Source organism: Camelus bactrianus, chromosome 14 (genome assembly GCF_048773025.1).
Source record: "Camelus bactrianus isolate YW-2024 breed Bactrian camel chromosome 14, ASM4877302v1, whole genome shotgun sequence".
Taxonomy (NCBI): Eukaryota; Metazoa; Chordata; class Mammalia; order Artiodactyla; family Camelidae; genus Camelus; species Camelus bactrianus.
The window spans coordinates 7,234,741-7,259,878 of NC_133552.1; the positions used below are offsets into that span (position 1 = coordinate 7,234,741).

Consider the following 25,138-nt stretch of genomic DNA (forward strand, 5'->3'; position numbering starts at 1 on the left):
CACCCCATACTAATTGGCAGTCTCTCATAAATAGATTTTTAATGTATCAGATTTAAAGGGAGAATTTTGATTCTGTGTCTGAAAGTGGTTCAGATGGTATGATTAATAAATTAATGAGATCACTTTACTATTTCCCCCATATTACATTCAGCTTATGAAAACTGTAACTAAAGCTTTCTGGGGATGGGGAGTGGGGCAGTTTTAGTGAGCTGAATTAAGTAAGTTTTAATTTTGTTCCTCTGTTTTGTTAGAATTTAGTTATTAAAAGTAGGTTTTTCATGAGTTGATTTCTTATGCATTGAAAATAGTAGGTTTTGGGGTTGTATTAATGATTCTTTTCAGGATATGAGAGTAATTGTTGAGATTAGATACAGAATCAGGACAGGGAAACCCAACTCTCTTGCATCTTAGTTGGCATTTTAAAGTTTAAACTAAGAAAGAGAGAAATGTTTGTGACAAAGCCAACAGAATGAGGGTCTCTAGAATATGATGTAGTTAATAAAGGGAGTTTCTGTTACTAGAAACAAGAAAAGAGGAACTTCAGGGAGAAGCATAAGCAACTGAAAACAGTCAAATGTGATGGATGTGTGTTTGGGTTATGATTTCTAAGATTAGTATAGTATCAACATTTTGACTGCCAAATAAATTTGTCGGATGCCTCTGGCTCCTGGCAGTTAGACCTCAAACCAGCAATAAAGTTGAATTCATCATTGGAAATGTATGTCTTAACTTTCATTTGAAAGCATTATTAAATAAAATAGAATCAGGAGTTAAATTTTTTTTTTCTACCAAAATTTTTTTGCTACTTTCTCAAGGTCCTCTGGCCTCTTTTGAAGACCCTTACTAGCTTCCTCCTCTCCACTGTGCTGGTCACGTTTGAGAGTTTTCCTTCCCTGTGGTCTTCAGGCTTCTTGTTTCCCTACCATGGTGTAACCCTGGGTCAGACTTGTGGACACCCTCTTTTTAATGCAGCTCCGTATGTTTTCCCCTCCCCTCCTCCATCTGGCAGTAACACTTTCTAGTTCTGGTGGGTCTCAAAGGACTCCAGATGGATGATTTGGTCCACCGCTCTTCCTCCTGGCAGGACCGTTTGTAAATGATCCTGAATGAATGAGCTCCTACCCTGTCCATACATTTCCCCTTGAAAGTTAAAGCTGCAGCTTCCTTTGTTAACCTGCTCTGTCACCTGCTTGACTTGCTCAAGGCTGGGGAGCTCCTCCAGAGTTCTTCTTTATATCTTTTAAATATCACCTTTTTCTCCTCACTCTTTTCTGACTGTAGAGAAAGAACGTTCCCTATTTAACATAAGTCTTGGCTTATTTTGAAATTGTCTGCCTGACAAATCCAAATCCTGTCCTCCTGTCTCACTGGTTTTATTTAATATATGAGTACTGAGCAGTTGTATGTTTGGGAGACTGTACTAAGTACTTACATGTTTTATCTTACTTAATACCCAAACAGACCTTACTAGAATTACCATTATTAGTCTGAGTTTATAGATGGAAAAATCACTGGTAAGTGGAAGAGGCATAATTTTAACCCAGGACTGTTCCATGCTAAAACCAGTGCCCTCAGCCGCTGTTCTGTGCTAAGGAGCTCGGCAGTCACTTCATTTGTTCAGTTCCCAGTTAGCCCTCAGTCAGCACGTTAGACAAGCAGGAAGTGAAGGGGGCTGGCGTTGAACTCACATTTCTGTCCTCTTGCCGGTGAGAATTCTGCTCCCTAACTTTTGAATGAGTTCAGATGGCTCCACTTTGCCCCTCTTAACCTCCATCTGCCTTCTAATCTTTCTCTCTTCCACCACCCCTCCACTTCTTTCTTCCTCTTGTCAGTCTCAAGTGACAGAAGGTCACAAGGAAAGGGACGAGGGGAGAAAAAGAGAAGTAATGCTGATCCCTTTCTCCACCCACCGCAGTCCTGCTCTGGTTGGTAATCATATTATTTCTCTCCAATGTTGAGCTCTTTCCACAAGATCCTTTCAGTGTCTGCCTCCAGCATGGCAGCCCTGTCTCGTGTTTGTTTTCATTTTACAGGTGGTAGGATTCCTGGGTTGAAAGGTACCTTGAAAAGTCCGTAAGATGAAGTTGTAGACTCACAAATAGCTATTTCAAATTGACATTGTTGAAAATTTAAAACATGAGTCAAATATTTGGATCCAGTATTTGTCCACGGCACCACACTGATCATAGGAATAACTTTCGCATGTATTTCCCATTGCAATCTTGTTGTCACAGAACTGGTTTGCAGTCCACTGGGGATGGGTCCTAGATTTTTGGTGAATTATATCACTCTGAGAATATTTTCCGTGCCATTTAATGCTAGTATTTTAAATTTTACAGTGATGAACAGCAGCGAGATTATTTAATGGAAAGACGGGACCTCGCCATTGACTTTATTTTTTCTTTAGTGTTAATAGAAGTTTTGAAACAGGTAGGTCATAAATTTACTATTACTTTTATATAAGACTTATTTATCTAAAAATGACTTACTTTTTAAGGCCTAAGTTTATTAAGTTGTTCATGAGTTTCACATACTGGGTCATATGAATTATATTTGTTGATTGCTAAAGGCCATGTATAGTCACTGGAAGTACTGATTTGATCTTTAATTTTCCTTTCCAAATTAAGAGTCATCTTTTTTTTTTTCCAGATTCCACTTCATCCTGTAATAGACAGCTTAATACATGATGTTATTAACTTGGCTTTCAAGCACTTTAAATACAAAGAAGGGTAAAGTAATTTCTCACCTTAGAATTTTGAAGAAGTTGGGTTCTTAAAGCTAAATCAAGTCTGCTCTTTTCAGATGACCTGATTATCTAACTGTATCTTATTTAGGTACCTTGGTCCTAACACTGGCAATATGCACATTGTGGCCGACCTGTATGCTGAAGTCATTGGAGTGCTGGCCCAAGCTAAGTAAGTGAGCCTCAGAGTGCTTTACCAAAAAGCATATGTGCCCCTTCTCTGTGCCACCCAGCCCTCCTCTCGGGAAGGGGGAGGTTGTGAGTTTACAGGAAACTGCGGTTCTTTTTGCTGTGTGTGCCCTGTCTCTGAACCACGCTAAGAGCTCCCCAAGGCGAGTACCAGGTCTTTTTCCAATTTGTTTTCTCCGTTATCTTTTTCACTTGGCACTGGGGCCAGACCCTAAGAGACCGTGGGTTCCAGACTGCTGCAGCAGAGAAGGAAATGAACTACCCACAGTACTTTTCTCCCTGCCCAATTTTCCAAAGAAGTTTATCAGTTTTAAAAGTTTTGTTTTCTGTATTCCATGAGTAGGTGGTTATGATACAGCATCTGAGTAGGAAAATTCCATTCTAGAATGTCCCTTTACTATAGGCCTTACTTAATTCAACTGAGCTAAAAACGTCCCAGACTCTGTCATGGAAACAAGTCGGAAAATTCTCATTGCTAAATTTATCTGGCCCCATAACACTACTTAGCAGGCTAGAACAAAGTGGCATTAGGCTATTAGCAATAATATACTTCTTCCAAAAGTGATGTCACACCCTATTCACCCGTCTTCTTATTCAACTCTGAGGCAAATTGGGCAGGATCCTGAATGCCTAAGGTTAGGCAGAGTGAGCCAGAGACATCACGTAAATCCAAGCCAAGAGGCCAGCTTGGAGCAACGGTGATGCCCTGATCCTTGTGAAATGCAATCCTCAGAAAGATTTTTATCTTCAAGAGATGGAATTTCCTAACTTAGCAGCATGGAAATACTCAATTTATCAAAAGACAAAATTTTTAAAAAGTACTTACGCAACAACCTTACCTAGCCAAAACATAGACAAGAACTCAGGAAACAGACCTGAAAGATGATTTATTTAATCTAACCCCATTTATCTATTCATCTAGACTACTTACTGTTAGGTGGAAGAGAGGTAGCTACACTGACACATGGAGAAGTAGCAAACTCAAAAACTGACAGCAACAGAGAGAAAAGAAAAATTGGCCAAAGCATTCATACGAACTAAATAATAGAGTTATGTGGACCATTTCGCGTGAGAATGTGTTGTATTTTTTTTATAGCCCATTGTAATAGCTGCGGTTCATGAGTCATCAAGAAAGAAAAGTGTGTAATGCGTTTTGGAGAGATTTCCATTGCAATTAAATAATGCAAGTATTGGCTTTTTGAAGGAATAAGCTGCAATTATCTGGCAAATTAACTCATGTGTTTCTACCTCATTCCTAGAAAAGATCAGAAAAATGAGTTGTTAATATGTGTTTTGGCCGATTTGTCAGACCCTGAAAATCTCATCATGTTCCTTTGTAATTCTCTTGTGATTATCCCTGCATAACTGTCTTATATAATCATTTGGAAAATTTGATATACCAAAAATGACTTCTTGTGTTTTTCTTAGTTTTTGTGCATTATGCATAACAGTGTCAGTTACTATAGAAGGAGCTTCCTTAGCTACATTGATTTTGAACTGTTGGAGAATGAATTGGGAAGCATGGTCATAATTAAGCAACATTCTAAGGTTGTGGGAATTTCCATATCAGGTCAGATTTATGATCCTCCAAGCCAGTATTTTCTTGCCAACAGTGGCTTTTTTAATTTTCATGATGTCAATATTTGTCTGAATTCTGCAACAGCAGGCTATAACAAATGCCTCAATTTGAACAATGCTCCAGTACTTTCTAGTCACAAGAAAACGCCTTGGCCAGTGGGTTCTTACCATAATAAATAGTAATTACAATGATAGATTCTCAACCAGTCAATACTGAGTTAATCTTTATTGATAGACGGTATAATCTTCAACTGGTGTCATATTACAAATCATCACAGTACATTCTTCTCATGAGTATACCAGGATCCTTACTTTATTGGTGCCTTAGAAAATTACTGCTCCCTTTGATCTCAGGGGGGAAAAAGGATGTATGCTTATCTAGCTAGTATAGGCTGGTTATCATTAAAAAAATAATAAACTTGAGTAATGGAGCAATTGTAATTTTAGACTTTATATCTAGATCCCAGTGGTAATGCATATGAAATATTTTCTTCATTATGACTTTAGTTATTAATGCTTAGTTTGATCTTTAAGTTTTAGCCGAATCACCAATTTTCATCTTACTAATGATAATGCACTTAATTCCTATCACTAAGGGGAAAATTTTTTTTTGCCGTTAAGTGATCTCCACCTTGACTTTTTCAGTCAATTAAGTTAAAATTGGGTTTTTTTAAGGTAAGTTTCTTTGATTAAAATCTGGTATATTCATTTAAATAGTGATAGTTGTTTATAAAGTTCATAATTTCAAAACTACTCTCTCTTTATGTGATATAATTTTAATGTATATATTCTTATACTCTCACTTTAATGGTATATACTATACATTTTAAAGCAGAAGACCAAGTAATCATTTAGTTACTGTATTTGCTAAAGAATACTAAACACTAAAGTCATGGTCATTAAAAAGAAATTAATTTTTTCCTAAAATTACTTTAAGGGAAAATAGATTTTAAGCACAAATAGCTTTTTGGGTTATTTTTATTTTAAAATAACATTTTTATGTCACTTGGAGCTTTTTAAAGTAAAAGATAGCCATATTTATTTTTAAATGGGAAGTAGACTTTAGCCACTAACTCATGAGAATATTGAAATAGTGAGGCGTACAAATAACCTGCCTTTTCTTACCTCTCCTTGTTTCAGTTGTGAGTTAGCAATGGAAAACACACTTTTCTAAGTATCATGTGATCTTTAAAACAATATAACTCAATAAATAAATAAATAGACAATATAACTCTAATCTGTAAAGTTATCTTTGTCCTTGTAAACACTCACATTTCAAAATTAAAACCATAGATAGTTTTTTTAGTGTTTGGAACTAACTTAAATTAAAATGTAATGTTAAAAAATCTAGTAGGGTTGGGAATTATTAAATTTTTATAATCTTGATCGAAAGTGTCACTTCAGTTGCTTTGCAGTGCCATTTCTGCTTCCTGTTCTTCACCTGTCTTTGCCTGAAGACCTCAGCTCACCCTTCACCCCAACACAAATCCCCTGTGAGATCTACCCTAATTATCCAGAAGGAAAAAGCCCCTCATTCCCCAATGCCCCCTAGTCTCTTTAAGTATATTATTCACATAAGAAGCATGTGAAATGAGAGAGTGATCTGGTCTGGGGCATTTAACCTTCCTGAAGGATCAGAGAGATCCAGACAAAGTCCCAGGCACAAGCTAACACACCTCAAAAATAATAATAATGATTGTTTTTAAAATTGTTATTATTCACATGGCTTTTGGGCAATGCTACATTGCTGCATCTTCCCAATCAAGTTGTACACTATTCTAGATAGGGCAGGGGCTGCACTTCCTAGCTCGTGACTGTCTGAGGTAGCTACGGAATAGTGGAAATTCTTGGAATTCAGATTAGAAGTTCTGTGTTTGAGTCTTATCTTTGTCACTTTGATCTTCCGGTCAGTTTCATCATTCATAAAATGGAAACACACTTGCTACCTGACTCAATGGATTGTAGTGAAGATAAGAATGTGAAAGAGTATAATGTGCATGGTAAAGCGTAAGACATCTTACAAGGGCATCTAATTGTTATTCCTAGAATCACCTAAAGGGCTTGTTAAACAAGATCACTGGACTCATCCCCAGGCTATTCAGCAGGTGTGGAGTGAGCCAGAGAATGTATATTGCTCACAAGTTCCCAGTTGAGGCTGATGCTGCTGATCTGGGGACCACACTGTGAGAATCACTGGTCTAGACATCATTTAGCTCAGAGAGTAAGAGTAGGAACTCTAGAGCCAGACACGTGGGTTAAAATTCTGGCTCCACCACTTATGTGCTGTGTGACGTTAGCACATTATCTACTGGAGTTGTTGTGAGGACTAAATGAGTTGCTAGATGTAAAGCTCACTGAACTTGCCACATACTATGAGTGCTTTATGTCTACTTGCTGCTGTCACCACCACCATCATCATCATCACCACCATCAACATCATCACCACCATCATCACCATCCCCATCATCTTCACCATCATCATCATCTTTTTTTTCTATAAGAAGTAGAAAAGAATGATGATGCTGGAATAAATTTACATCTTCTGCTTCACTGCTGCCTTAAAATCTTTTCTTGCTATATGCAGCAAACAAAAAAAAATTCATAAATTGTTTAGAAAATACAATTTTAACACATTGTTATCAAAAAAAAATCACATAACCTCCTCCACTCAAGCCAAGCATGAGAAAATTGCCGACTCTCACGAAGCCCCTGACACCCAACTTACCAGTCATACACCCCTTGCTGTGCCTTTTGGTGAAGCCGTACCTGTGTGTTTACACCTACTTTAGATGTCCTGAAATTTCTACTTTGGGGTGTCGAGGGTTGTCGTTTCAAACTTCTGGGATTCTATTAGTTGGCCTTTAACTTGTGGAATCATAGTTACCCTCTCTGATCATGCCCTCTTAATTGATCTTTTGCGGAAACTCAGGCTGATTGTCTCAGGAAAAAATACAGTGAGTCTTAGAATGCTTTCCCTGTTTTTTTTTTTTTAACTAATAGTCAAATCAACCATCTCGGAAAGTGTTTGAATAACTTGTCTGTTCGTGATCTTACGTGCTCAGAGAATTTGCTGCTGCTTTCTGTCCTCCTGGGATCTATTCTTTTTAATCTTATATGATAATGTTGTTGTAATTAATATTATCAATTATTAATATTATTTTACTTTCAGACAATGCAAATGCCTTAAGCTCCTTGGGGACTGTGAGTTTTTACTTGTGAAATCCCATGCATGTAGTGGAGAGTTAGTCAGCTTTTGGAGATGATTTGAGTTTTCCCATTGCTAGATTTTCCTTCAGCCTAAAAATACTTTTTTCAACAATCATTAGCCTAAGACTATAAAAGAAACAACAACAGAAAACTTTGGAAATGAATGTAAGAATATTACTTGGCATTGTTTGCTGTCATTATCAGAAATACCTGGCCTTGTATGTTACTGTCCGCCTGTTCACAATTGGAAACTTCAGGCCTCTGGGGTCTGTAAACATGGTGGAAATTGCTTAGCCTGAGGAAATGAAGCTTTTCGTCAGGCTCAGTTTGAGAGCTAGACCATTCCGAAAGAGTCTGAATAACCTTGGGTCTTCTCCCTGGGCTGAAGGAGAGGTTGAGCATCTGACAGAATAAGAGAAGAAAGGAGGAGACTGGATTCTTTCCCAAATCCCCAGTATCAAAACCTTTACAAGAGGACAGCCACTGTACCTCACCTGATTCGAAGGACCCCCATCACTGTGCCCTGACAGTCCCAGACGCTGGACGCCTCCATTACAGTCACTTTCCTACCCGTTATTTGATCAGTCACTCATGTTCTCTTCCTAGATTCCCTGCTGTGAAGAAGAAATTTATGGCAGAGCTAAAAGAATTACGGCACAAAGAGCAGAGCCCCTATGTGGTTCAGAGCATCATCAGCTTGATTATGGGGATGAAATTCTTTCGAATTAAGATGTATCCAGTGGAAGACTTTGAAGCCTCTCTTCAGTTTATGCAGGTAATGTCTTGGGCAGGAGAAGTGAGCGTCTTTCCTCAGTGTAACAGACATGGGAGGTGAACACCCATTCACTTGTCAACGTAGGAAAAAGCCCTACTTTTTTTCCCTCGGTGATTCCTAAAGTGTTTCATAACCAAATAATTGCGTTTAAGGCACATAATTTAATTTTTAAAGTCATATCATCTTTGGAGTAGGATGTACAGTGAAATCTTATCTGTGAACTTTTTTTTCTCTTTTTTTACCTATTGGCTGCCATTGTTCTGTCAATAAATATAGCTAAGTTTTTACTTTTTCAGACTGATTGCATTGCATTGGCTATGTTAACATTTCTAGGCATGAGAACTTTAAATAGTGAAATCCTTTTTTATTCATAGTATAAAAAGGAATCAATTTTTAAAAATCAACCAAATCATACAGGTTTAGGTGTCTACCCAGTGTTCACCATTATGTACTAAAAAAAAAAAAGAATGTTGCTAATGAGGATTTCCCAGAATACACAGCTCTCTTAGATTTTATAGAACTTTAGTATTTGAAGGGATTTTTCCCTAATGCTATTGTGAGTTAGATTTAGTGAGGATCTTAATGAAGATTGTAGATACAGGGGTTATGAATGTAGGTTGTGCCACTTTTATAATCCAAGGGACAGACAACAGCAAGTCACCTGTTGCTGAGGATTTAGAGAAAGTGGAACCTTCATACTCTGCTGGTGGGAATATAAAACAGCTCAGCAGCTTGTGAAGACTGTCTGGCAGTTCCTCAGATGTTTAAATCTAGAATTACTGTATAATCCAGTAATTCCAAGTCTAGGTACAGTATCCAAGAGAAATAAAAATATACGTCCACGCAAAAACTTGCATGCAAATGTTCGTGGCAGCGTTATTAATAATAGCATATGTCCAGGATGGGCAAATCCACAGAGACAGAAAGTAGGTTAGTTGTGTCGTTTGCTGGAGAAGGGCGTGTGAGTAACGGGCTGGGGATGACTGCTAACAGGTGCCGTGTTTCTCTCGTGGATGATGAGAAGTTTCTAAATTTGACTGTGGTGAAACATGTACAATTGTGAATATACTAGAAGCTATTGAATTGTACTCTTTAAATGCGTGAATTGCATGGTATACGAACTATGTCTCAATAAAGCTGTTAAAAAAAAATATAGGCCCTGTATCAAACTTCTTAGGTTTGAATTCAAGCTTCAGTGCTGACCAGCTCTGTGACCTTGGACAAGTCACACTTAACCCCTCCCAGCCTCACTTACCTTGTCTGCAAAGTAGGAACAGTGACTCTAACTGTAGAAGGTGGTTCTGGGCATTCTTGGCGCATGATAAGCACTCAGTAAATGCTAACTATTTTTCTCTCTCTTTCATACTAACGATTTGTCTATCTACGTACTTGAATGACGATTTGAGACAGTACTTACATACATATATAAAATAACATAGGAAAGGGCCCACAATTCTGAGAACCATCAAGCTCCATTGTGGATCAGGAAAACTGTCTCAAAGACTTTCCGTGCTGGCAGCGCCTGTCTTGGACTGATGTCTTAGTATGATATTGATATACTGGGGACCTGAGTAACTGTTGTTGGCAATGGTCCCAATGTTGACTGAAAATAAGTGGTAATAGTGGATACAGATACTAACATGTCATCACAAATACATGTCGCCTTGGACTCGTCCATGAAAACAACACCTAAAAAAGACCACAGTAATTTACTGCCCTAAAGGCCAGGGAGGAGAAAGGGGCTGGCAGAATTCAGGACACGGCAAATCTTCTAATAAATTATTCCCTGGGCAACCAGAAATACCCTTTCGTAGGCAGGAGTCCACAGGCAAAGAGATCCTTGCTTGAGGATTCGTTCCAAAGGCTCCCTTGTCAGAGGTGGGGAAGGGAGGCATTCCAGACTTGCTCATGAAACTTGTGAATAATAAACACCTAAAATGTCAGGGCTAACAAGTAGACAGCTCTGTGCCGGGGGCTGTCACGGCCTAAAATAAGTTTAGTGTCTTCTGCCTCTTTTCCTATGTTGACCTTCTCTGGGGCTCTGTGTTTGGGATTAATCAAGGACCCAGGGCCCCCCACACAGCAGGTAGCCAATAGAAATTTGTTGGAAATGAATGAAGGAACCAATTCACGCATCTGCTTGCTGGTTATAGGTGCTTTGTCCTTTCAGCGTAGTGATTTGGAGAGAGTGAGAAAACCAGCCTTGCAAAATGTCACTGAAGGTTGTTGTGAACTTAAATATAAATGCCTGAATCTAGTCATTTTAATAGAGTGTAGAATATACTGTGTTAATAGGTATGATTGACTTAAGATATGTTTACTTAAATGTGTTCATGTACATTTTATGTGCACATCTCAATCTTCCTCCCTCCCTTTACTCTTTTTTCTACTTCCTAGGAATGTGCACATTACTTCCTCGAGGTCAAAGACAAAGACATCAAGCATGCCTTGGCTGGGCTTTTTGTTGAAATTCTTGTCCCAGTTGCGGCTGTGAGTTACATTTTCATTTTTAAGAACGTCTTCAGATTGGATCAGAGAATCACCAGTTTCATGAGTATAACATGAACACGCACCTCTGTTTCAGGCTGTCAAAAATGAAGTAAACGTTCCCTGCCTCAGAAACTTCGTCGAAAGCCTGTATGATACCACGCTGGAACTTTCTTCTCGAAAGAAGCATTCCCTGGTTAGTAACTATGAGAAAACCCAGAACACAGAACTATGGAGACTGAAATTCCTAGGCTGAAGTCTGAGTCGTTAACTGTTCCACAGCTGGGAGAATTACTATAGCTCCATCAGAAAGAGGCAGCATTTCAAATCTTGGAGCTTGCACCTAGTGTTGACCATGATTGAATTGTGGTAATGTCAGGAGATGAAACCATGTCGCCTCGGGTGACCCCTCTAGTCCTAAGGATTCCGTTGTTTATTTTCAAGATTGGCTTCACTTCACTTTTATTTTAATCTCTGAGTGTTTTTTCCAAACTGAAGGCTAAAGATTATAAAAAGAGTTTCTCTACTCGATCCTCAGAAATCTTGAGTGATTAATTCCCATTCTGATCAAATCAAAGTGGAACCAGGCAGGAAAGGGAGTTGGGACACAGGTGCCCAGAGGAAAGATTCTCCGAAGGCTGAGAAGACAATTTGGGGGAATGCTTTCGGACCGAAGAGCAGCATAGAAAAGTCTTCTAAATTAGCACAACCTTTTGCCCCCAGTGGTAAACAAAGCTCTGGCTTATGAACCGGCGGGTGGTATACCAGCTGTAATTGTGATCGTGTGGAGGAGGCAGGTTCCTTAGCTAGCTGGTTACTAGCATGGTTTCTGCTAGTCTTTAACGTCTGAACATGACCACCATTATTTGGTCATGTATTCAGACATGCTTTGCCAGGAGTGGTGACAAATTTCCTCATTTATCTACATTCTGTGGTCATTGTGACTGCTTTTATTTTTGTTTTTAAATTACCAGCTGGAATTAGAGTTGCCGTCAAGGGAAGCAATATTTCAAAGTCAGTTTAAAACTTAAGTTAATAAGAAAAAACTAAGTTAATGGATTGTGAAGCACTGACTCTCATTATGACAATAGATTTTTCTCTAATTCAAGTTTAGGGGAAGGGCCAGTTACATTTTTGTTTCAGTCTTCCTTAGCCCTAATCTGGGGGGAGCCGTAAAGGTGCCTGTTAATCTGGTTCAGCAAAATAGTGGTGGGCTCCGCATAGGTATTGCTGGGTGGCCACCCGTTAGCTCTTCCGTCTTCTCCAGTTGCTGCGGGAAACATGCCCAGTTAGGCAGGGAAAGCACAGTAGCACCTCTGTTTATTCGGTCGTAAGCAAATTCCTCCTGTGGTTAAATTTGTCTTGGTGGGATTTACCAATGCAATAACATTTCTTTTAGGAAGTGTCCTTAATTACAGGAGGATTGCATGCAAAAGAAAATATATACCCCTACCTCTAAGACAGGGACAAACTAGTAGATTTTTATGAGCGACGAAGCCAGCGACATTCTCAACACGAATGTGCCTTCCTGCTTGCTTTTCTGAGAAGTTTGTTTTTAAAATCCATAAGGGAAGTCTAAATCATGGAATCAGATTTCTCCTGATACATGAAGCTCACTGCACCCTATACATAACTCTAGATTAGTCCAGTGGCATCAGAAAGCACTTGCAAAATCCCCACCTCTGCACGGCACCCGTTGGGCATCGGTGTGTGATAAAGCATCCTGTGTATTCTGGCCCGTTCAGCGCTCACAGAGGGAGATGGATGGGGAGTGGGTCCTGAGAGCGTGTGTTACCTGGTTGGTTGGGATATACATCATCCTGTGACCTCGTCTGCTCTCTCCTCAGGCCTTGTACCCCCTGGTGACCTGTCTGCTCTGTGTCAGCCAGAAGCAGCTGTTCCTGAACAGGTGGCACGTTTTCCTCAACAACTGCTTATCCAATCTCAAAGTTAGTATTTATCAGCTCTTTTATAAAAATGTATACGAGTCTGAGGCTGGGACATATGCTTCTGAGAGTGACTCTGTGATGTTTGCAGGGGAAATGATCCTATCCTGTTGGAACAGTGAAAAAGGTTTCTAGTGTGTTTTTCTTTTAAATATCATCAGTTTTAGAAGGTGATTGGGGCTAAGAGAAATCACATCAAATGTGGGGGGGAAAAAAATCTCCCCTAATAAGGATAACTTTAAAGGCAGAGTTAAATGCCCCTGTATGTTCATCTATTGTCACATATTGTCTAAATGATTAAAAAAAAAGGTGGGGGGGAGGCCGCACTTCACTGGCATAAGCGTGCAAATTGATTTCAGAAGCTCACCTAAACTTTCTCCATCCTTCCTCTAACTCCCTCCAGTCTGAAAATATTTGGGAGGAAGTGTTCCATCCTGTGGGGGGTTGACCTAGTAACAGAAAAGACTTATTTCCTGTCCCCGTTATTTGTGATTATTTGAAGGTATTCTGTTCAAGCCATATGACCACTGAGTAGTCCTAAGCTTTCACTGAACAGCTGCTGTTCAGGTAGGCAGTACAGGTGCCGGGTGATGTGAGGGATAAAGTCGTGGGCCCGGAAATCGAGGAACCTACAGCTAGAACAACTGTAATGATTAGCTTTAAAACTGGCTTTGTAACTTTAACATGGTGAACATACTTTAAGTTTTAGTGACCTGTTGATAACAGTCAACTAAATGCCACCGTTTCTAATAAGTGCAAGTAGCACATGTTTTTCACACTTACTCTCAGTTGTGTCCAAAGATGCTGAATTCGTTTACAAGTTGAATACTTGTTTCTTCAGAATTTTTGAAGTGTTCTTAGTTGTAAAATCCTGTATGTGCTTAGACATGTTGCCTTGTCTTTTTTTGTTCCAAGACACTTTAGTGAAGTGGTTAAGATTAATTATATTATTTTGGCATTTACCATAATTACACAATAATCTGCCTTGGTGCTGTTTTAAGCACCATGTACTGGCTCTACAAGCCAATTGTGAAATCCAAGATTGGAATCACTGATTTTCTTCAAATTGGCAGGGAAGTATAATAGCAGTGAATATAGAATTAAGCTTTCCTGTATTCTGGAAAAGAAAATGCTTTTCAGGGTATCAACTATTATATAATGGCCACTGTCAGATGTTTTGTTTAGGGATTTATCCATCTGCCATACACTTCTAACACACAGCCCAATATAATTTTTTTTTGTTATTTGGTCCACTTTTAAGTTATTCATTTATTAGTTCCAGTTAAAAATGTTACATTTTGTTTCCTCCATTTTACACAAATAGAAAGTGGTCATTTTGTTCAAAACCAAAAAAAGAGAAATGATTAAGAATGTTCATTTTTTTTCTGTATGTATTATGTTAAATGTGTTTGTGATGAATTTTAGTTAGAATTAAAATAGTGGTTTTGTGTGACAATTTACTCTTGTGGCCAAAAAGACCAAAATTTTCTGTGTCCAGAGTTGCTTTTGAAATACAGCAGCATAAGCTCACTTTGAACTTAATTGCTTCAAAGTTAGAATATTGTTTGAAGCTCTGGTCAAAGCCCACCAAAAAGACTTAACAGCAGGGTTACCAGCAGCCCTCGAGAGAAGTGGGGCTGCGCACTGATGGTGTTTCCCTCTGCAGACGTCTCAAGCATTAGGATTTCTCAAAGGGCAAGGAAACGTGATCAGAAAGAGTAGAAAGGGTCAGCAGTATAGAGAGACTGACCCACGTTCCAGAGCGTAGCTCAGTTCACCAGTAGTTATGAACTGTATGAGGGGCTAGGGAAGGTGTCGGAAGCGGGAGAGATGGGGGAGTCTGTTGTATAAACACTAGCTACACAGTCCCCTGTTCTTGAGGGGCTTGGCGTTTCACTGGGGGACGTCTAATGAAGTTTCAAACTGCATGATGCAGACAGAGAGGATGGAAAAGGCGGCAGCAGGGAGACACCTGTGCCAGGTCTAGAGGTTCGGTACCCTGTGAAGCATGAAGAGGTGGTTATTAGGCAAAAGAAAGGCACTGATATTTCACTTTATGGGTAATAAATTACTGGAATTCACCTCCTCAAGGGTAAAAGACATAAGATCCTTGATGAGTTCCAACTGGAATAAAATTATATCACACATATTTGGAACAAAGCCCAGTAGGGATTAAATTGGATCATTTAAAAATGTCATAAATTGTGAGGGGGGTTTGGCTCAGTGGTAGAGCACATGCTTAGCATGCACAAGGTCCTGGGTTCAATCCCCAGTACCTCCATTAATTAAAGAATAAATAAATAAGCCTGATTACCTACCCGTCCTCAAAAAAAAAATGCCATAAATATACAGAAGACCTTCCAAACCTCAAGAGTCTCAAAAAGGAAGAAATATCTGGGGAGAAACTAGCATGGCTTCAAGAGTATACTTTGTCTTGAATGAGTATACTTTGTCAAAATTCAGTATTTTGTAGAATGTAGAGCCAACTATATCATTTCAAAAGGACCTCCAATCCAGCTCTTTCCTATCTTCACCATCCCCCTTTTCCCCTGCAGTCCCCTCCCCCACTTGTCTCCCCACCCCATACACAGGCTCCAATATGACGAACCCAGTGTTTGAACGCTGCGTGTTGAACTTGGCAGCCACCTTTGATGTGCTCTGTAGAGGAGAGTCATCAAGGTGGCAGCCTGACATAGAGCAGAATAGAAAAGTGTGAGCAGGAAGAATCTGCTTTCAAAGTAAACAAGCTCTCAGATTCACCACTCATTAACGTCAGTGTCCTTGTTTATCCTCAGTGTCAGTCTCTCAGAAGCAGGCAGTTTTGGTGACACAGACTTGAAGCCTTTATTTACACTTATTAACTCGGTCAACCATATATTAGCAATATATCCTTGTAAAGTGGTGATAAATTTGTAACACCTTCTCACCATGACCTTGACATCTTTTAGGAACTCCTGGTCAGTGGTGACCAATACTTTTTTCTTCAATGCATTTTATGTCAGAATCTGAACAGATTGAGCTATAAAAAACTGACATATTCCCTTCATAGCTGCCTTACCGTATCTAACTCCAAAAAAAGAAATAGGTTTTTAAAACCTGACTTAATATTATTTTCATTTTTTGTCATGAATCCTCCTTTATTAACAGTTCTTTTAAAATGCAGTAATTATGAAGTCTTCATAATAACTATATGCTAGTTTCTTATGCTCAAAAATGGGTGTAATTAGGAGAATCTTTAAATTTCTTTTTTCTTATAATAATGAATATAATATACCAGTGAGGGCTTGATTATAAAAACAAAACAAAAACCAAAAACAAACCTCAAAGTTAAGAAATCTATTTACTATGTAATTAATAGCAACAACAAGCCTCATTAATTGGAGGTCTGTTGTGAGCCAGGCCAGTGGGAGGGCCTTTAGACACATCATCATGGATTATCATGATCATGTCAGAGGTTGCACTGAACTCTACACTTTCATGATTATTTGTTTTCCTAAAAATTTTGCTCAGATAACAAAACTGAAGGTCCGTCATTTGAAGGTTAGACATTAGTCAGCCTAGCTTCATTGTTCTAGAGACCAAAGTACAGATTTAAAAATAAGTCTTCTGATTTAATCACCACTTCTGCTAGGACTTGAATGCATTCACTTACTCAGTCAGTGGGGCAAGAAATGTGCCAGGTACTTTTCTAGGTGTTGGGAGTAAGTGATGAATGAGACGGTAACACTCTCTGGTCTCTTAGACCTTGTAATTTAGAGGAGGAGACAAGACAGTAAACAAGTAAACAAATAGATAAGGAATAAACTTCAGATAGTGATAACTGCTATAAAGAAAATCAAATAGGATATGATAATAGAGAATTATACATTCAAAAAGGACACGGAAGGTACAAGGAAGGTCTTTTGATTTCCATTAAGAATCTAAAAAAAAAAAAAGTGTGGTTGCCATGAATTTTTTTCTTAATTGACATATAGTTGATATTCAATGTTGTTTAATTTCAGGTGTACAGCAACATGGTTCAGATATGTCTGTATTCTTTTTCAGATTCTTTTCCACTATAGGTCATTACAACATATTAAATGTAGTTCCCTGTGCCATACAGTAGGACCTTGTTTTTTATCTATTTTATATGTATAGTAGTTTGTATCTGCTAATCCCAAACTCCTAATTTTTTTGATGAAGCTTGTCTTCAGCACTTAATACATATTTGTGTGTAATAATCACAATGAAGTTAAAGAAATGCTTTTTCTTAAGTTTTCATATAATAGTAAGGGTATTAATGATATTCTTATTTTATAAGGGGAAGCAGGGAGTAGTATATTAAGGATTCCACAGTCGTTGCCTGAATGCATTAAAATGTGTGGTACCATTTAGAACAACTGTTGTTCTCTGTAAATATCAAATTTAAAGGGTACAGAATTAACTATTTAAGAAGTAATTATTCTGTTTTACTATTAACCTCATTTCTATGAACTTGAGAAAAATCTCTTAGATCTATGTTTTGGATCTGTCAAAGGCACCTTTCAGAGTGAAATTTATAAATTCGAATAGTGCACATAAATTGGGTGTGAAAATTAGTGATCAGATGACAAGTGTATTAATTTCTGTGAATGCCTTATTTATGAATTGAAAAATAATCTCTGTAAACTGTTGGTATGGTAATTTTAGAGGTTATCCTAAGCTGTAGCATATGTATTATTTGGATAGTTCAGTCATCAAAAATATGGGCTTACAAGCAAAGTAAATTGATTGAGGTATCAAAAGGGGGTACCAAAAAGAAGGAAGGTGTTGACCGTGCTGTGATATGCAAGGAAATATAACAGAAAGAAATAGGTTTACTTCAATCGCTTCAGTTATGATGGAAGAAAAATTGCAAGAGTTTTGAGTATAACAAGATCAAAAGATGACTAGAATTTTTTTTCAAGCTGTTATCAGTAGATCTTTACCTTAGTGTCCATGAGAATCTCTGAGGGAGCCTGTTACAAATGCAACTTGCTGAAACCTACCTCTGGAGATTCTGGTTTAGAATATCTGAGGCATAGCCACAGAATTTGCATATTTATAGGAAGCCCCTGTGACTGGGTGCAAATGGTCAGCTGATGGATCTTGGGAAATGGTCTGGCCAATGACCCTATCACCAACCAAGTTATCAGCGAATTCTGTTCTTCCTACTTGTTGCCGTTAACATTCTTCAGTCTCTATGGGAGCAAAAATAGACAATCTCAAGCACACTCTTAAGAGTGAAAGGACATCAGTCACAACAAGATGCATCAAAAAGATAATTGTGGGTAGAGGGGCAGGGAAAGAGTATAAGAGAAGTTGAAGTTAAGCAGAAGACAGTAATATGAATCATTTAAACAGGAGATTTCAGTTAAGCTCCTAAACGGAAGTTAGATGATGATTGCCCTACCTGGTCATGATCCACAATGTGGGATAAGGCACAAGAGAGAATGCTGAATGCCACACTGTGCAAACATAAAAAGTACTTAATGTGTGCTCATAAAGGGACATTCACAAAGGAGGAGACGTTTCCACTGGAATGGAGGCTCCCTGAAGTCAGGGACTACATCTCCTTTGTTTGCTGTTGGATCTTTGCCTCATACCTAATACTAATTACAATGGGCAGGAACGGTGCTAAATTCCTTCTATGCACTAACTCATTTAGTTCTCCTAACACTCCTAGGAGGGAGGGAGGAATATCATCTGCATTCCACAGACAGGGACGATCAGACCCAGGGGGATTGCAGAGGTTCCCTGCTGCTAATAACTGCAGGGCAAGGATGGGTGTAAACCCAGGCCGGGTGTGTCTATAGTCTGCTTTTAACCACTGTGGAAGCACATCATAGACATTTGCTGATCTGGAGTGACTGGAGGAAGGATAATTAGAATTCCTGACATTTTTAAATGATGGAATAATTTAAATGCAACTTTACTCATTTAGTAGTTAAAGTATTTTTATGTAACCAAGACATTTGACATACTATAAGGAGTATCACCTGTTTTACTAACAGAACAAAAAAAGTGCTTTGTGTATAAAGGTACGCTTCTAAAAAGTTGGGACATTTTTTTCCCTAGAGCTAGAAAAGTAGTTATAAAGTTTATTTGGAAGAATAAATTTTCACAAATATCTGAGAAAATCCTAAAAATAGAAATAAAAGAAAAAGAGCAGAGGATGGTAGAAGGTAGACCATTCGAGATAGTAAAATACATCCTATAGCCTCAGAAATTAAAATGATGTGGTGTCAGCACGTGAAGAGACAGAAGAATAGAAGAAAAAAATCCAAAATCAGACCAAATGCATACAGAAATTGAGAATTTTATAATATTCACACTACAAAGTTATTTTAAAAATACATAGACATAAGAAATCTCTTTCCTAATCTAAAAAACTACTCCCTGTAGTCTTTTCCATAGAATTTATTTATGTGACTCATCTTTATTCAGTAAGTAGTTTAATGGTAAATTTATCTTAGATTATCTCTAAACAATTATGAGTTCTTCAAAAATCAGTACCCAAATTATCCGAGATCAGACGAGATTGGGCGTGTTCAGGATGGCATGGCCATAGACAGTACCCAGATTCTCTACACTCAGAGTACAGCAGCTTAAACAGTTATGATAAGATTAATAAATGAACAGGGAAGAGAAGTAATATAAAAGCAAAAGACCTATAAGAAGGTTAAGAGGGACTTTTCAAGGCTGTTTAGCAAACACTTATTGACCCCCTAGCAGAGTGGCAGGAATTCTAATAGATGTTGGGGTAACTGCCTCTTCTTTTCAGAGAACCCACTATTTATGTGGGTGCTTATGTCAAAACAAGACCATGTGTGGAGTTGAAAGGCTAGGCTAGATGTTTGTATGAGGGTCAGGGGACACTCAGGAGGGGGTAAGTGTTTTAATGGGATGGGATTCGGGATGTTGAGGAGGACTGGAGAAGCCTGCCCGAAGGAGGAGACATTCAAGTAGACAGTGAAAGAGTAGGGTTCATGTGGTAGAAAAGGATACAGGGGAGGGCAGGGACCCACTCCAGACTCAGAAATGGAGCAAAGGTGGTCTCGCTAGAGCTTGGGGAGCTTGTGGGAGAAAAACAGGATGGGACGCAGAAAAGATAGGTTAGAGCCAGATATTGCCTGATCAGGTACGCCATGCCAAGAAACGTTAACTTGATCACGTAAGCATCAGGGAGACCATCCAACCCATGACTTTTAAATAGAAAGGATTACGATCAGTGTCAGATAGGACGTGGGGAGGGAATCAATTGACGGAGACTGTGCAGGAGGTGACTGTGGCAACCCCAGGGACAGGGCAGGAAGCCTGGGCTGTAGCAGGAAGTGGGAACGGAGAAGATGCCGAATTCAAGACCCATTTTGTAGATAAAATCTATAAAACCATGAAAGGATGGAGTGAGAGTCAGAAAGGAAGGCATGAAGGTGAAGACCCTCAGAGGACAAAATCCTTTCCCTCCCTTCTGGCCTATTTGTTGGAGCCGGGAAGCCGGCAGCTGTGCCCCAGCTGGTCTCCCTGCCCCTGCTCCGGTCCCCCCACTGCAGACTTCCTCCATGGTCTCCTTGCTCTTCGCAGCTTCCTGTCACCGTCATGAGAACCCTGGTTTCTTCATTTAGCATGGCGTGTAGGGTCCTTCGTGTGATCCCTGCCTTCCTCTCAAGGCATAGGGGCCACTGCTCCTTTGCCTGGGCCTGTGCACTGGCATACAAACTATTCTAGGGTCCAAAACATGGCCCCTCTTCCCCAGCTCTCGTAGCTCCCATGTGCTGTTGCCTCTGCAGAAAATGCCCTTCCCTCCTCATCATTTTAGTTTCTAGAGTCAAGCATAAGGCGTGGCCCAGTATAGCTGCTCGAATGTTTGTTGAATGAACAAATGAATAGATTTAAGTTCATCTGAGTTTTTGTCTGCCCTTGGAAACCTTTCCTGACTCCCATCCTTGATTTGCCGTGGGTTACCTTTCTTTCCACCCTCGAGCTCCAGTCCCTACCAGTTTTTCATTGTGTCTTTGACTGTTTATTATCCATCTCCCAATCCCTCAAAGATTGCGAACATCTTAGGGGAAGAGGATTACCTTTTATCTCTGTATCCCCGTGCTTAGTGTAATTAGTCTCAGTAGATGTTGGAGGGTAATTAGATGGGAGGTGAGGGTGGGTGGTAAGGAGTTTGGGGAATCAAAGTGATAAGTGTTACAAGGGCATAATCAGCAATAGAAAGAACAGATGGATTCTCCTTTAGGTTCTGGAGGATATTGTTCCCTAGGGCTGGAGGAAGAAGGCAGTCTCAAGTACTCATCTTGGAAAGGAGAGAACGTCATGACTTCCCCCAGAACTCCTCTGTCCTGCCCTTCTGGCTATTTGGATGCTTCCTCAGAGATTACTTATTCAGAGATTGCACCTGGAAGCAATGACCCTGTGAGTCCCAGATGGTGCAGTGTACCCAGTAGGGACCCTACCACCCTCCTGAGGCCCTCTATTTCCAGGCATTCAGAAAAGAAGCATCTCCATTTAATCTGAAATCCTACATCTTGGTTTCTGTTGTAGAATAAAGACCCCAAGATGGCTCGAGTTGCACTGGAATCTCTGTACAGATTACTTTGGGTTTACATGATTCGCATTAAATGTGAAAGCAACACGGCTACTCAGAGGTAAGGAGCTGGCTTGGGTTAATGGTAACCACTTCACTTAGCCAGGGAAGAGGGTATCTGGTTTCATTGCTGCCTACACTAACCAAACTAGAAGCTGCTCAAAGTGGACAGCTTTTAAAAGATCTAAGCGCTAAGGACATTTTCAGGCTTTCCTTGACGCTGGCTTGGCAGCCATTACAGAAACTCCAGCCTCTACCAGAACTGCCAAGATCCGTGTCAGGGCTACACTTACCACTTTAGCAAAGGAAATGGCTATAATTTTCCAAGTGCCTTTAGTTTTCCAGAAAACCTTTTCATAGAGTAATTATGCTAATGGAAAAGGAATGAAGTGGTTTGTTTTCTTTTTCTGAATTCTCTCTGATACTTAGATAAGATACTTAGATAAGCATCTGCCATTTTCCCTTAAAATACTGGAGCTCAGCCAATCTTGCTTGTTTTTCTCTTTTTTTCCCCTTATCTTTCAGCCGTCTTATAACCATCATCACAACACTTTTCCCCAAAGGGTCCCGTGGTGTGGTGCCAAGGGATATGCCTCTGAACATCTTTGTGAAAATCATCCAGTTCATTGCCCAGGTAATGGAGAAGCTTCTGGCAGTGAGAGTCTTCTAATTGCAATTAAGTAGCCACCTCCTTCTTATGAGGTACTAACAGAAGAAGGGTCTAAAATAATATCTTACGTGTAGAGACTTATCAGAATGGTTTGCAAGTGTTTTCACACATGGCTTTTTTTTTTTTTTTTTTTTTTTTTTTGCTTCAAAACAAATTATGACATGGTTGCCAAGTGTTTTCAGCATTTGACAAATGAAGGACCTCAGAGACAGGGTTTAAGTGACTCATATAAGGTCACAGAGCCTATTAGTAAAAGGGTCCTGACTCTTAGTCTCTGTTTTTTCCTGCTTCTCTGCTCTAGATTCTGCAAGTCGGGAGGAAACAGAGTCTGATGATTGGAGGAAATCAGAAAAAGACAATTTAGTGAACTTGGAGGAGTAAATAATGCTCTAGCTTTCACCCTGTGAAAAAGAGGAATGTAAAAGCATTATTAACATTTATCAGGCACTTATTCTTTGCCAAGATCTGTCCTAAGCACTTCACACATACTAGTTTACTTAAGAACTAGGACCAATAATATTAAACATGGTTTTTAGTGTTAGTTTACTATTTAGACCCAAGATTTTTACTTTTTAAAACACTTTGTGTGTAAATGGTTTTATCCCAACTTGGACTTCCTTGCGATTTACAGAGAAGTATAAAAAGACGATTACTCTGTTCCAGCCTCTGACATGAGGCAGCACTATACCTTAAAGAAGTCACAGAACATCTTTTTTCTCAGTGTCTTTATCTGTAAAATGTGGATGAAAATGCCTACTGTCACTCAGAATGTCATGTGGATGAGGGGAAATCGTAGGCATGAAAATACTGTTGAAGTGCTATTGACATTGATATCAAGTTGTAAAGTTCAGTTGCTACTTCACAGACTATTTAATATGTGATCTCTGTGTGTGTGTTTAGTACAGTGAAATGCCTCTTTAATATTTGTACTTAGGGAAAGGACATTACTTACTTTGCAGGCAGATGAATTAATGTAACTTTCCTACATGTAGTTTTCATGTGACTGAGAATGTGCTTTGATTATTCTGAAACATCTTATATAAAATGAACATGTCATATCTTACTAGTCACTGTCTCAAATTACTAGAAATTGGCTTAAACTTTCTCATTTAAGTAACTTGGATATTGTCTTGTTGGTTGATTATTCATTTCACTTGCAAGATTGTCTATTATAACATGATCCAAAGGATCTGCATTTAGAGAGTAGAAGAAAATGGCCATTTTGCAGTGGTATTTTAAAAAATACATTTTAAACTGAGTTTCAAGAAGTTATCAGCATTTGCAGTACAAGCAGGAAGAGTTTGTACTGTATATAAGCCCAGATAGTGTTTTGGTTTTTTATTTCTTGGCTTTTAGTCATTAGCCATTCTGTGCTTTAGGCCTAAGTACATATATAATGAAAGCATTTATACATGCCTCATGAAAACAGAAGCAGCTCCACCAGAGGTTCGAATAGATAATGATTTTCCTTCAGGGATTCTCTGATGCATAAAACTAAATGGTACCTCTCTTTCAGCAGTCACCTGTTTGGTGTATATGACCAAAATAGACATGTCATGTTAAACTAGTATTGTAACACCTTCGTTGTGGTTTTTCTTTTTCACTATAGGAGCGTCTAGATTTTGCAATGAAAGAAATCATTTTTGATTTTCTCTGTGTGGGAAAACCAGCAAAAGCTTTCAGTCTCAATCCAGAGGTAAGAATGATCCTCTTGTGTACTTCTTACAGAGCATGTGTTGACAGAACCCTACCTTTGCTTTGTAACCTTGGGGAATGGGGTGAAGGTCATCACTTCCAAAATATCTTCTGTTTGTTTCTTTCCGTGTTATTTGGCTAAATAGTCAAGATGGTTCAATTTCAGAAGTAAGATTTTGGATGAATAGACTTAGAAGGATAAAAAGTTGGTGTGCAGCCATATGCCGTTCTTGTACGAGGGAGCAAACCTTGCTTCCAAAGATAATCTGTCAGTGCGAGTCAGGTTGTTTATTTTAGAAAAGTCAGTACTTTTACTTATAACTATTTCAGTGCAGGTTAGCAAGTTGAAAAGTACTGGGAAGTGATGAAACAAGAGAAGAATCAGTACATGCAATGATTAAATCCCAAAATCTAGTGAAATTAAATAAGTGATGTATGCATATATGACTCTGTGGCAGCATCACAACTCAAGGGCCAGGCAGATCATGGAAATGAGTGTGTAATGAGTATAATGTACCACATGGGATGAGGGGAGGGGTTGCTATGCAAATGAACAGCACATTCAATTTTAAACTTCTAAAAAGACTGTTGGCCAAGAGAAGTACGCCTGGCAAGCTGCCTCTTTGCAACCTTTTCCCTGTGAGATTGTGGAAAGAACACTGAACCCGAAGTCATCAGAGTTGGACTTAAGGCTTGCCACAGGCTCTGCCTCCTTCACTAGCTATAGGCCATGGACTTCTCTGAACCTCAGCTTTTTTTAAGGAAGTACAGATGTTTTAGTACCTTCTGACCTTTTAAGATTATCGCTACTGGGAGCAACTATCATACCAAGTCATCTTTCAGAGCCAATATTTTGCCTTACGTGAGCCTGCGGAAGATAACGATCTGGCCCGGATTGACATTTCTTTGTATAAGCGCGTGTGTTTTTTAATCAGTAACAAGTTCTGTGGCATTTAATTTTTTAAATTTATTTTCAAACTTGCCAGCCTTTGTGAATCAAAAGTCAACAGCCTGCAGGTCAGAGCAGACTTTTGTTTTTGTGATTCACATTTGGAACTCCTGTTTGTTTTCATCCAGTCTTTGTGAATTAACGCAGGTCTCCTTCCAGGAGACAGAAGAGACTTTCGTTGACCTCAGCTGGCCTTGGCTGCAGCTGCCCTAGAGGATGACAGCCTGTCCCTTTGAGGTGCACCCAGGATCCCCCAGATAGTTTGAGCATGACATCTCAAACATACCCTCTAAGTTTGATGAAAATCTT

The 25,138-nt window shown here is 39.1% G+C and overlaps 1 protein-coding gene across 7 annotated transcripts in view; it reads left to right on the forward strand.

Moving 5' to 3' along the window:
• The window catches only part of FRY (FRY microtubule binding protein), a 361,526-nt gene that overhangs the window by 223,680 nt on the left and 112,708 nt on the right, over window positions 1-25,138 (forward strand). For all 7 annotated transcript variants that reach the window (XM_074378020.1, XM_045514136.2, XM_074378016.1 and 4 more), the window contains 10 exons: window positions 2,340-2,430; window positions 2,650-2,729; window positions 2,835-2,915; window positions 8,324-8,492; window positions 10,890-10,982; window positions 11,077-11,175; window positions 12,827-12,928; window positions 21,473-21,576; window positions 22,041-22,149; window positions 23,795-23,881. In XM_074378020.1, coding sequence (XP_074234121.1) covers window positions 2,340-2,430; window positions 2,650-2,729; window positions 2,835-2,915; window positions 8,324-8,492; window positions 10,890-10,982; window positions 11,077-11,175; window positions 12,827-12,928; window positions 21,473-21,576; window positions 22,041-22,149; window positions 23,795-23,881 — 1,015 coding nt within the window. The remainder of the gene's footprint in view (window positions 1-2,339; window positions 2,431-2,649; window positions 2,730-2,834; window positions 2,916-8,323; window positions 8,493-10,889; window positions 10,983-11,076; window positions 11,176-12,826; window positions 12,929-21,472; window positions 21,577-22,040; window positions 22,150-23,794; window positions 23,882-25,138) is intronic.